The following is a 12,500-nucleotide window of genomic DNA, read 5'->3' as shown; positions in this document are numbered from 1 at the left end:
TGTTTGTTCAGTTTTTAAGTATTTCCTTGCAGGCCTTTTCATCCCCACCAATATGCTTTAAAAAATGCAGATTTTACTTCCTCCAGGAGAGAGTTTAAAATAAAACTATAAAATTTAAATTCAAAATAACTTTCATCCCAGGCTCTTTTTCCTTCCATCCCCCTATTATATATAGCCAAACAAATAGCACACAAGGAATCTACCACTTGCATTTCTTTCAGTTCTAGCTAGAGGGGGATGTTGTCTCTAAAACCAGAGAGTCCTACATGCTATATAGTACATGTTATTCATCTGCATTTATATTTTTTAAGAAAAGAAAAAGTTAAATTTTCTGTTTCTCCTGCCGAAGTCGGAAAAGACTTCAATGAAAACCAGGCCATAGCCTACTGGGTATGCAGTGAAGACCAGAGCTTCTAGGACCTATATGAATTTTAGGCACTAAAATCTAAAAAAAAAATCATTTCTCAAATTAAATGTTATTTAGGGTCTTAATTTAGATATTGGTGTGAAAACAATCTAGATTATGGCCCCTGATTTTAGGCCATGCTGTTTTTCAGGACGCTTGGGGACTATATATCTCAGCTCTCTTACTTCTGATCTTTATATGAACAAATTTTACCCATGTATTGTTCATTCTTTAGGCGGTTTTGAATAGCTCTAGACTTCCTTAGGTCTTTCTGTAACTACTCCAGGCCAAATCCATCACTCCAACATTTAGAATTAGAAAAAGGTTCTTGTAAATTCTCTGTAGTTTTGTTTTTTAGACTCTTTGGTAGATGCATTTAAAAAAGTTCTACCTGGGCAAATGGGTGATTGAGATTATTTTCATGTGAGACTTCATGAACATGGGGGAACTCCAGATGCTGAACTCCCTTTATAGGAGGGAGCAGACCAGTTACATGAGGCACTCAGAGGTTAAGTGACACATAGAAGTCATGCTATCTCAGTAGTATTTGAATTCAAGCCTTCCTGACTCAAAGAAACACAGTACTCTATCCAGTATGTTGGCTATCTATCATCTGTCAATAGGAATCTTCTCCAGCAGGTCAGTCAGTTTTCTCTCCCAAGACAATGATATCTCTCTCTCTGTCTCTCTGTCTCTCTGTCTCTCTGTCTCTGTGTCTGTCTCTGTGTCTCTGTGTCTGTGTCTCTGTGTCTGTGTCTCTGTGTCTCTGTCTCTGTCTCTGTCTCTGTCTCTGTCTCTGTCTCTCTCTCTCTCTCTCTCTCTCTCTCTCTCTCTCTCTCTCTCTCTCGTCCACCTAATATACTATTGCTAGTTATCACTCTATTGTTCTATTGTACCTATCACAATCATCTTCTTCCTTATCTATCCACTTAGTTAAGAGATCTTCATTAGTATAAATATTTTCATAATAATTTTTTTAGTATTTTTAGTATAGAAACGAAAAAGGTAAATTTTTTTCAAAAGAATCATTAGACTTTTTAGCCTTTTTTATAGCAGTACCTAACTGTGCTTGTTGGATAATAAGTAGGGTCTTAGTAGAAGTGACTTGGAACTGCAGTTGTACACAATCAGCTTTCTTTAAAAGAATGTATTTGTACACAGATTTTCATATTCAATTTGCACTATTAACATTCTTTCATCACTTTCTTAAATCTAGACAACAAATAAAACAGAAAATCAAACCCTGATATGTATTATTTGCTGATTTCCTAGTGCAAATACTTACACTGAGAGTTTAACAATCAGAGCTGGCCTTAACATACCCCTGCTTGGGATCCAGTCCTAGAAGCTCTAATTGTGGGAGTACCTTTCATCCTATCACCCTAGGGGATTGTGTGTATGTGTATTGGGAGCAGGAGAGAGGGCCTGGTCTAATATCAGGTCATAAGCACAAGCAATAGTTTTTCTCCAGAGGCTGTTTACCTGAACAATGATACAATGGGAGCAATGCCCTTACCCAGTTCTTCAGGTAAGCCAAAGAATTCCATTATTTGTGCCTTTACAGAGGGCACAATTCTCACTATTTAGTTTGTGTAGTTTTTTTAGTTTCAACTCTTATATTTGATCTCTCTATTGGTCACAAACATTCTATCTATTTTCCCATTACTATCTAGCCATCTTAACATTAATCATATTTTAATCTACCTTACATCCTTGCAGGAAATTGTTTTAGGTGTTTTCCCCCTTCCACATGAAAGAACCGACAATTCCCCAGTAACACCAATCTATCTCTGCCTGGTATTTACTTTTTTAAGAAGCATGTGTGAAGCTGAAATTAATCTCTCTCTCTAGGGCTAAAATACCTCTCCCCCTCCCTCTCCTAAAAGCACACTCTCATAAATTACTTTTGTAGGCAATGGATGCTTTTAAGCATTTGCATCCAGCACCCCTGGGAGCTGATTTGCTTTGCAGATGGACGCTGCCCTTCCCCCTTGGCGCTCCCCCCCCCCCCCCCCCCCCCAGCCTGTTTCATTTTTCACCCCGTTTCAAATTTCAAAACTTCCCACAATATACGTGTGGAGCAACCTCTCGCATACGCACACACATATACACACACATTCAGATCCGTAACACACAGTATTATGTATGAGACCATCTGGACCCATTCCCAATACAGAACACATTCCATTCTTTTCTTTTGGTCACACCCCTCTCCATTGGGGATTGGTCACGCCGACCCCCTCCTTGGTATTGCGCGGCCCTAAGAGGCCCAGCTGCCTGCCAATCCCCACGGGCTGTCAAAACAAGTCTCCCTCCCTGTCACAACAGAGAGGAGTGGTGGAGGCTGCCGCCGAGCCACTTCCTGCTTGCTCTCCTCGCTCGCTCGCTTGCTCGCAGCCTGGGTCGCTGGCAGGCAGGTGGGCGGGGTGCACCCGTGCGCGCTCGCTAGCTTGCTCGCTGCAGCTTCTTGTGCGCTCTGGCACAGACTCATCTCGGCGTAAGGAAGCCACTTTGAAACGGCGCCTTGGTGTCTTTTGTTTGGTGGCGAGTGGAGCGTTTGCATAGCATTTCTTGGCAGCCGGACACCTCCCTTCTTCCTCGTCCTTTCTCTCTCTCTGTGCCCTATTCTGTCTGTATCTTTCCAAACGAAGTTTATCTCATCTCTCCTCTTTCCAGTCTCCTTCTCGCACCCCCCCTCCCCCTTTTATTATCTGGCTTGGTCGGGGGAGGAGTTCTATGGACGGCTCATCCAGAGTGATGTCTCCTCTCAAGAAAGTTGCAGTGGCTGCCTCAGGGCAGTGAAAACAAAGTCTGGAGGGTCGACTTTGGGGTGCTTGTTTGATTGTGGGTGGAGGGGGTGGATTCCAATCTCCCTAAGTCCCCTTTCCCCCGAGAGAAGCCCGAAGCTGGTATTGCGATGGCCGAAGGTGCGACCTGCAGAGAAGGTCCTTCCTCATCCGAGGTGAACCAAGGCGAGGAGGATTCTCAGGTGTGCCCAGATTCTGCATCCTTGGAAGGGCTACCGGCCGGGGCTGCAGGACGCCGAAGAGACCGCAGAAGTGGGCTCTCGCTGCCGGCCTCCGCGGGCACCTCAGCGGCGGACTGTGAAGCTAGCCTCCTGGAAGCTGCCAAAGTGACACCTCGGCGAAGTAGCATTATCAAGGTAAGTCCCTGTTGACCCTGGAGTCGGGTTGTCCTCTGTGTCCCTGGTGATGCCTGGGCTTCCCTTCCCGAGCATCTGGAGTGCAACACAGCCCTGGGAAAGAGCAGGCGGGAGCTGGGGGCCAGGATGCAGGATCCCTAGAGACATCTTGAGGTTTTGTGTTATTTCCCACCCCCACCCCCCCTTTCATTACCAAATCTTCCTTCCTCCCCAGGATGTTCACAGGCGTTAGCGTTGACTACAAGCGACTGATTTCTGTCAATTAAGCGAAGGATAAATTCAACTCCACTGCTATTAATTCTGTGGGTTATATTCCTGCTCCTTCCCCACCCCCTTCTCGGTTCCTCTCTTCACGCCTTTTGGAAGTTTCCGTACTAGAGATCGGGATAGGGTTGCGGTGGGGGGTGGAGGAGGAAGAGAAGTGATAAATTCTGTTTACAATAGCACTGTTTATTGCGCATTCATCATATAAACATTTGTCTTAAACGGGAACTCAGACTTCATTTTTTGTTCTATCTCAGAGAGAGGGTTAGATTTCTGAAAGCAGCTTGTGAGGTATACAGTTTTTCCACTAGTGAAAGAATTTTTTTTTTCATTAGCAAGTGGCTTTAAAATCCTGGAATTTAACTTTCTCTACTGTGAAGCTGAAGTGCTCCAAGATCAGTAAAGCCTTTCCCCTGAAGCAAGAAGCAACTAGGCAGAGGGCAGGGGTTGGGGTCCATAGTCTTGAGGCAAAGTCCAGCCAGGCACCTGAGTAAGCAAGAAGTGAAGAAAATAGTTTCCCCCCCCTTTTTTTCCCTTAAATCAAGGTTCATTAAGCAATTATGATACACATCCCATGGAGAATGCTTCAGGTGGCAAAGATATAGTGGTGGAACATCTTAATGAATTCTGGAACCCCTCTGCAAAAATAGAATCTGGAGTCTCTTTAACTTCCAATCTTGATTGAATTTAATGTGTTTCACATCTATCTTGGGATTAGTAGGAATGGTTTGGTGAGGTTGGGTTAGGAAGGGAGAAAAGGAAGGAGCCGGGTGACTAGGAATATACTTTGGTTTTTAAACCTTCTTCCTCCCTCCCCTCCCCTCCTCCAATCTTCTTTTCTTTTTAATTTCACTCGGTTTGGCATTTCACCTTGTGGGTGCCTCATTCCACGATAGTTTTTCCTGGCCTGCAATAGTCTTAGCACAAAACATAATTGGAAGATGCCTCTTAAAACAAATGCCTGTGAGCACGCAAACCTATATTTGATTAAGATCGATCTTGGCTGACATGATGCTTTGAGTCAGCATGAAACTACTTAGAAAAAAAATGTGTCAGTGATGATAACATATGGCTGACTTTGAACTCTTCACTTCTGCATCTTGTTGGTGCTCAAATAAATGCACATTTTCAAGATCCATGTTCAGATCGGAGGCAGTGTACCCAGGATATAACGTGGCATTTTTCCAAGATCTAAATTGGAATTCTCAACACAAGAGTGGGTAGATTACTCCTATAATATGTCTATTTCAGCTGCAAGTACAGTTTCTGCTCTTTCCCCCCTGTACCCTGACACATGCAAGGTTACGATCATCAAGGAGGGTGCTGTATTAAAGGAACAACGTGTGGTATGGACCAGCTATAAATACGTTTATAGCAGTTTTGGTTATTTTGTGGTTCGTGATTATATGGAAAGAAGTGTCCTGTTAAGGTTGTGAACTGGGATACAAGGAGATAAAGGTCATACTTTAAACAAAACAAAACAAAAAACCAATGGCACTCATCAGTATTATCTGATGAGTGCGATTGGTTTTCAAACATATATATATATATATACACACATATGCATATATATATATACACACACAAACATATATATGAAACTAGTAAACTTGGAGTACAACTAATTAGGGAAGTATCCACATTTTAGATGCTTAAACATATTAAATGTGGTTATATGCTGAAGAAAGCAGAAATCTTCAAGAAATTAAAAAAAAAACAACCATATAGCTCAATGTACTATATACTTTCTTTTTGGAGGGGAAGGAATTTTCCTGATGCACCATCTTCTAGGGAGGCAGCCCCCTTTACCAATGCACATCTTGCAGTTTAGTACTAGTGAATTGTCTAAGGCAATGAGAGGTTAAATGCCCACAGGTACATAGCTGATATGGGTCTAAGGTAGAACTGAGGGTTTCCAAACGCAGAATCTGCCTTGCTATCTAGTATGAAGTATTGCTTTGTGTTGTTGGAAAAATGAAATGAAAATAATAACATAAGTAATATGTTGCTAAAGAAATACCAATTCCTGCAAACAAGTTTTTCTTTAGCTGTACATTTTATGCTCTGCCTAAGTATAGTTTGTTTTCATGATTAAAAAAGAAGGTAACAACATCAAACCTGATCTCTTTTAGTATTCCTAGCTTAATATATAGTGATACTAACACAAACTAAAGCAAATTTAAGGTTTGAAGGGCAATAGAGGACAAAGAAAGTTGTAGTCTCTCTTAAATTATATTGTAAAATTTAGGAGCAGGGTCTTATTTTTATAGGTGTGATACTTCAATTATCATCAAATTGATTTGAAAATTTCTTAATATGTGTTGTATGTGGATGAATTTCCAATTAAGAGGTTTTGACCATTCCTTAAGGCTAGCTAGTTGGATTGTGACTCAGTAGCCACAAAAAGCCTCCTTTCTCTAAAGATTGAAGCCATTACAATGCCCTACCTTCCTTTCCATTCCCTCTTTCCCTCTCCTGATCCTCTTTCTCCTCCATTTTCATTTCAGTTAAATGAAAAATAGATTTTTGGAGAAAGGTTGGGGACCATAGCATGTTCTAGAAAAATACATAGCACTTGCTCTTTTGGAGGAATAAGATGCATCTTTTAAAAAAATTGTTGCCCTTTTAGTATTTTTGAGTTAGGAATTAATACATAGTAAAAGGTTTTTCTGACATTTTAACTTTATTGAATGACATCCTAAACATTTAGAGTTCAGGGATAACTGATGTGCATAATCATGTTCATTGAAACTTATGATTCATCAAAGATTATATTATTTTCAGCAGTTTTCATATATGTAATTATTTATTACTTCTTTGAAAATTGGTGATCCAAGCTTGTAGGATTATTGAGACTATTTCAATAACCAGAGAACCTCTTTCCTTTTCCATACCAAATTATAGCAAAGAGAACAAACAAACAAACCTTTTAAAAATAAAACTACTGTGACCTATACTTTGGGGAAAACATCGTTTTCATTTAGATGACATTTCCTTCTGATATGGAAAAAGTCATACAGATTTGCTTTATGTTACATATCTTTCCATCAAGCTTTAGAGTTCATTTTCCCCAATCCCTTCACCTTTTTTCAAAATATATTTTCTCTCTGTTGAATCTTGGATTTCCCCAGCTTTAAGTTAAACTAATTTTTGAGTTATTGAGTTAAACTAGATTCTCTATTTCTTTCCATACTTTATGTTCGCTCTTTCTGAGCTTATTTTGTTTATTTTTTAGAGGTATTAGTCTTCAAGAAGCTTTTGTCTTTTCTTCTTTGTGTGTGTGTATGTTTATTGGTAAGAGGAGCACACAAGAGTTGGTGTCAGTTGTCCATTGATGGTTTGTGGTTTGAAATGTCATATACTAGATAGTATCTGATGTGTTAATATCTCCAATAGTAATGTAATTTATTATTCCCTTTGTGAATGTATTTCAGCAGTTTCCATGGAAGTGTTTATTTTCTTTTGAATTGCTATTGAAACATGGTGCTATTCCATTGTAGAAATAGCTATATTTCATGGTACATATCTGATGTGATTCTCCAACACTTTTAAGGGTGTCAGGAAATTAAATTTAGTTAGGAGTTTGTAAAGAACCTTGTGATCTTTTGCTAACAGGGGATTTAGAAGTGTCTGTTAAGGTGTCTATTGCTAGTATTATGAATGCACTTTTTTTTTCTCCTTGGGAAAAATATGCAGATAAAAAACCAGAAGCAATAACAGACACAAAGGAATTAAATGTATACTGAAATAAAGTTTGAGTGGTTGTCTCTGCTTTTCACAATGGAGAAAATAGGTAATTAGATTTTGCACAATAAAATGTCAATTAGACATTTTTGCTAAGTCATTCATCAGGCATATCAATAATGGAAAGACATCAAGAACAACATATATTTGACTGTCTGGCTTACTGTATAATTTCTTGTTAATAGAAAAGGTTATAACAAATGATCAGTCTCATGGAGTAGCATAATGGGAGAGTATGAGGGACTTACCTACTCTTTCTCTTCTCTATTTCATTTAATGGAAAGAAGTAATATTAAGCACCTGTTGTGTGCTAAGCATTGTGCTGAGCACTTTGAAAATTTTTTTCCCTTTTTTCTGATCCTTACAACAACCTTGGGGAAGTAACTGCTATTATTATCATCCTCATTTTACAGATGGTGAAACAGAGGCAGATAGCAAGGCCAAATTACCTGCTCAGGTTCACATAGTTAATAAGAGTTTGAAGTCATGTCTTATTGATTCCAGGCAGTGTTCAACCCATCATATCATCTAGCTCCTCTAATGGTTATAAACATTAAACTAACTCCCTTTTCAGTGAATAGAAATAATGGCAAAGCTTAGACACAGGTAAGAAGTAAATCTTTTAGATTGATTTCAACATCTTCTTGGGATCCTGGGCTCTCACAGGCTGTCTGATGAGAGCATGTCTACCTTTTATTACTATAATGGGCTTATTATAGAAAATGTAATCTTTTGGGTTTATTATAGAAAGAAGCCTATTTGAAATTATACAGAAAAAACATTTTGCAATACAAGTGGTTCCATATTTTCTTCATAGTTTTCATTATATTTACTAATTACACTGTACTGATTACAACAAATTAACAATACATTACAGCTTAGCTCCTGTTACAATAAGTACCAACATACAACAAAATTTCTGTGTAATAAAAGTTTTTCCAAGCCTGAACCAATATTTTACCCAATTTCAAGCAACAATTAACTTTATAAATAATCAAGATCCAATTCACCTGAGAAGAGTAACAATTTGTTCAGGGCAAGTAGAAAAGGATTATAATTTTAATTTCTTTTATTCTTTTTGCAGCTCTGCTTTCCAGAAGGAGGCAGGCTGATTTGCAAACAAATTTTATAACACAAAACGAGGATGATAAGCTTGTTTGGTTTATAAGGTCTTTCTAATTTTTATTATAAAACCATGAGAGAATTAACTTTTCTGTGTTACATACCCTTATGACAGACTTTAGGAACTTTTTTCTTTTTTAATATCAGGTAGAAATTTAGTGATTTTATTTCTGAAAGTCTAGTGCAAGGATTCTTAAGTTTTATTTTTTTTGTAGGTTGATTTTGGCAGATTGACTATTGACCTCTTCTTAAAATAATATTTTAAAATACATAAAATAAAATATACACAATTACAAAGGGAACTATACAGAAATACATTTATCAACACTTTAGAAAGTTCATGGACCTCTCCCTCCCTAAGGTTATGAATCCTTGTTCTAGGGAGATAACTCTTTTATGTAGTCTCTAGGCATAATTGAATTTAGAATGACATCAATACTTCAAGGGTCTGTGATTTTTTTCCCCTGTGAGTCCTTCCTTCACTGATCTGAGTGGCCATAAATAGCCTTCAAGAGTTGATGTGACCAAAAACTTAGTTATCTCCAAGTTAACCCAGTGATGAGACTCTCTGAAGTTTTTGAGGCTAACGCTCCAAAAAAAAAAAAGTCCTCAAGTCCCTCACTGGGCTCATACTTTGAAGTCTTTCCAGCTTGATAGTATCCTGCCAGATCTTGTATTTCATTGACTGGGACAGCACCTTTGAGAAACTAAGGTCATTTTTTTGGCACAATGAAGTACTGGAGTAGAACTTTAGTGGTGTTTAAAATTAGTTTTTGAAAATAAGAATGGTTTCCTGTCTTTGAAAACTTAAGTAATATGTTAAGGAGTAAATATTGTGTTTTAATTATTCTGTATGATATAACAGTGAAGCAGGCCTCCTGAATGTTGGGTAGATACCCTGTGCTGAACTTAGAGAAGACATAGAACAGAATTACACAGAATGGTTAGGAATGGATGGGTTGTTTTCTTTATGTTTGTAAAGAGCAACCTAATTGAAGAGATCACAGTTCCTTTAGAGCAGGGGTCAGCAATGTATGGCTCTTGAGCCATATCTGGCTCTTTTGAGGGCCAGATATGGCTCTTTCTGCAGGAGCCATAAAGTCAATTTTTTTTCAGGCGCTGTTACAGGAGCGAGCACTGTACGGCTCTCATGAAATTACATTTTAAAAAATGTGGTGTTTATGGCTCTCACGGCCAAAAAGGTTGCCCGACCCCTGCTTTAGAGTATTTAGACTATACATATANAACCTAATTGAAGAGATCACAGTTCCTTTAGAGCAGGGGTCAGCAATGTATGGCTCTTGAGCCATATCTGGCTCTTTTGAGGGCCAGATATGGCTCTTTCTGCAGGAGCCATAAAGTCAATTTTTTTTCAGGCGCTGTTACAGGAGCGAGCACTGTACGGCTCTCATGAAATTACATTTTAAAAAATGTGGTGTTTATGGCTCTCACAGCCAAAAAGGTTGCCCGACCCCTGCTTTAGAGTATTTAGACTATATATATATATATATATATATATATATATATATATATATATATATATATTTATATATATACACCTTTAAATTAAAAAAGTTTTATGAAATTTCCACCATAACCTTAAAGATGTATAATTTGGAATGATTTGTAAAGCCAAAAAACTTTTTTTGTTAGTTCTTTTATACTGACTTAAAAAAATAAAACAAAACCCCTTACCTTCCTTCTTAGAATCAATACTAAGTATTGGTTCCAGGGCAAAAGAGCAGTTAAATGTTGGGCAATTGGAATTAAGTGATTTGCCCTGGATCACAGAGCTAGGAAATATCTGAGGTCAGATTTGAACCTAGAATCTCCTGACTCCAGGTCTGAAGCTCTATCCAGTGAGCCACCTAGCTGTCCCTCTATTGACTCTTGAGAGCCAACAAATGAAGATACCTTGAACAAAACTTAAGAATTGTCACTGCTTGTGATTGGGAGGCTGATAGTAGAAACTAAATTTTTATGTCTTATGAATCTCAGGCAATTTGTGAAGGGGATCTCATCATTTTAAATTCAGACCAAATGGCTTTAAGTAGTTAACCCTTTTTATCAGCTTGTTCATTGAAGATGAAAATAGCTATAGCACTTCATCTACATCTTGTTGTAGAAGCAGTAGCTTTCAAAGTGATTTTAAGCTCTGATTAAAACTTTTTCATGTTAAGATTACATAATTATAATTATATATCTTTTCAAAGTCGAGGAGCATCATTCTGTTTTCCAAGATCAATTCTAAACTTCACTAAAGGATTTAGATTTTTCTCAGGGTGACCTCTGAAAATTGACATTATTTCTGACTCCATTTGTAAAAGGGGATGCATTTCAATGTTTATCTCTCACTGAATTCTCTGGGATATTGTCAAGACCTAAGAATACTTGACTAAAAGGCTATCTGACATTGCTAATTGTCATCCACCTATAAAAAATGGGAGGTTCCCTTTTCGGTGGAAAGTCTTCAAAACTTATTCTTTCACAGACTTCAGGGAAAGCTAAGATTTCATGAACACAGACATTGCCTTTGTCTCAATAGAATCTCCTTATGACAGATGAAGGAACATGAATTTTGGGGAAATCCATGACCTTGGGGGAAACATAGGAGGAATAATAATGTAGCTTCTGTTGATAGACTGAACTTCCTAATGTGGTTTAGTAGGAAATGCTTTAAAAAAAACCACACACAAGAGTGGGTGGGTTGGTAGGGTTTTTTTTTTCTTCCTTTTTTGAGGAGGCAGGAGAAAACTTTCTTTTGTTAGACTGAAGTGGTTTTAGGCTGAACAAGTTTAAGAACCATTATTCTAATGGAATGATTGTTATAACTCTCTGATTTTAAAAAATGGCATTCTAATTTGACTTAAATGGTATAAAAGAAAATTAATTTGAAAGTGGCATCTTCATTCTGCATTTGATGAAGTCCAGTGAAAAATAATGGGGGTTATATTTAAGAATCTGTACAGGTTCTTTATTTTCATTTTTATAATGCAATTAATTAAGTTTCATGGTTTGGTTAAAATTTTACTGTTGATTTATGTAGCTTTCATTTTTATGTTTAATTTAATAAGCATATTTGCCTTTCTTTTGCTTAGCAGTATCTGGGAATATGGCACCTTGAAATATAGCTTAAATTGGGGCAGCCAGGTAGCACTATCAAAAGAGCACCAGACCTGATGTTGGGAGGATCTGGGTTCAAAAATGACCTCAGTCACTTTCTGGTTGCGTGACCCTGGGCAAGTCACTTAATCCCATTTGCCTAACCTTTAGTCTTCTGTCTTAGAGTTGTTACTAAGATAATATAAGGGTTAAAAAAGGAAAATGGCCTGAATCTACTTTGATTATCCTATTGAAATTCTTTTCTAGTTATAAATAGTGCAGGAAAAAGCCATATAAAAGTGTTCAGTTTATTAGTTGGCTAGAATAGGAAGAATGCCAAGACAAAAGGTTCTTAAATTAAAGAAAGATAATTATAAATAAGTTTCTTTGTTGATCTGTGCTTAAGTCATTATGTGAGCATTTGAAAAATAATTTTAACTAAGAAGTCATTTTGGTGTCAAGCAACCTTAGTTTGATTCCTGCGTTTGATATTAGACATGCAACGATGGATAAGTCACTTTATCTTCATCTAGAAAATGGGAATATAATAGTACTTGTAATACCTCCCTTAGGATTTTTTTAGGAAATAAATGTAAAACTTAAAGCACTATATAATTATGAAGCTTTTTGTGTGTGTGTTTGTGTGTATGTGTATATATATATATATATATATATATATATATATATATAAGAGAGAGA

General features: G+C 37.5%; 1 protein-coding gene across 1 annotated transcript in view; it reads left to right on the top strand.

Annotated features, from left to right (window-relative positions):
* The first annotated feature begins 3,000 nt into the window (after positions 1-3,000).
* The window catches only part of PLCL1 (phospholipase C like 1 (inactive)), a 357,455-nt gene continuing 347,955 nt past the window's right edge, over positions 3,001-12,500 (top strand). Inside the window, exon 1 of the mRNA XM_044669063.1 lies at positions 3,001-3,569. Within this exon, the coding sequence (XP_044524998.1) occupies positions 3,324-3,569 (246 nt within the window). The 5' untranslated portion in view covers positions 3,001-3,323. The remainder of the gene's footprint in view (positions 3,570-12,500) is intronic.

The sequence above is a fragment of the Gracilinanus agilis genome, chromosome 3 (assembly GCF_016433145.1).
Source record: "Gracilinanus agilis isolate LMUSP501 chromosome 3, AgileGrace, whole genome shotgun sequence".
Lineage (NCBI taxonomy): Eukaryota > Metazoa > Chordata > Mammalia > Didelphimorphia > Didelphidae > Gracilinanus > Gracilinanus agilis.
The sequence above is the reverse complement of the archived record's forward strand: the minus strand, read 5'-3'. Positions and strand labels throughout refer to the sequence as shown.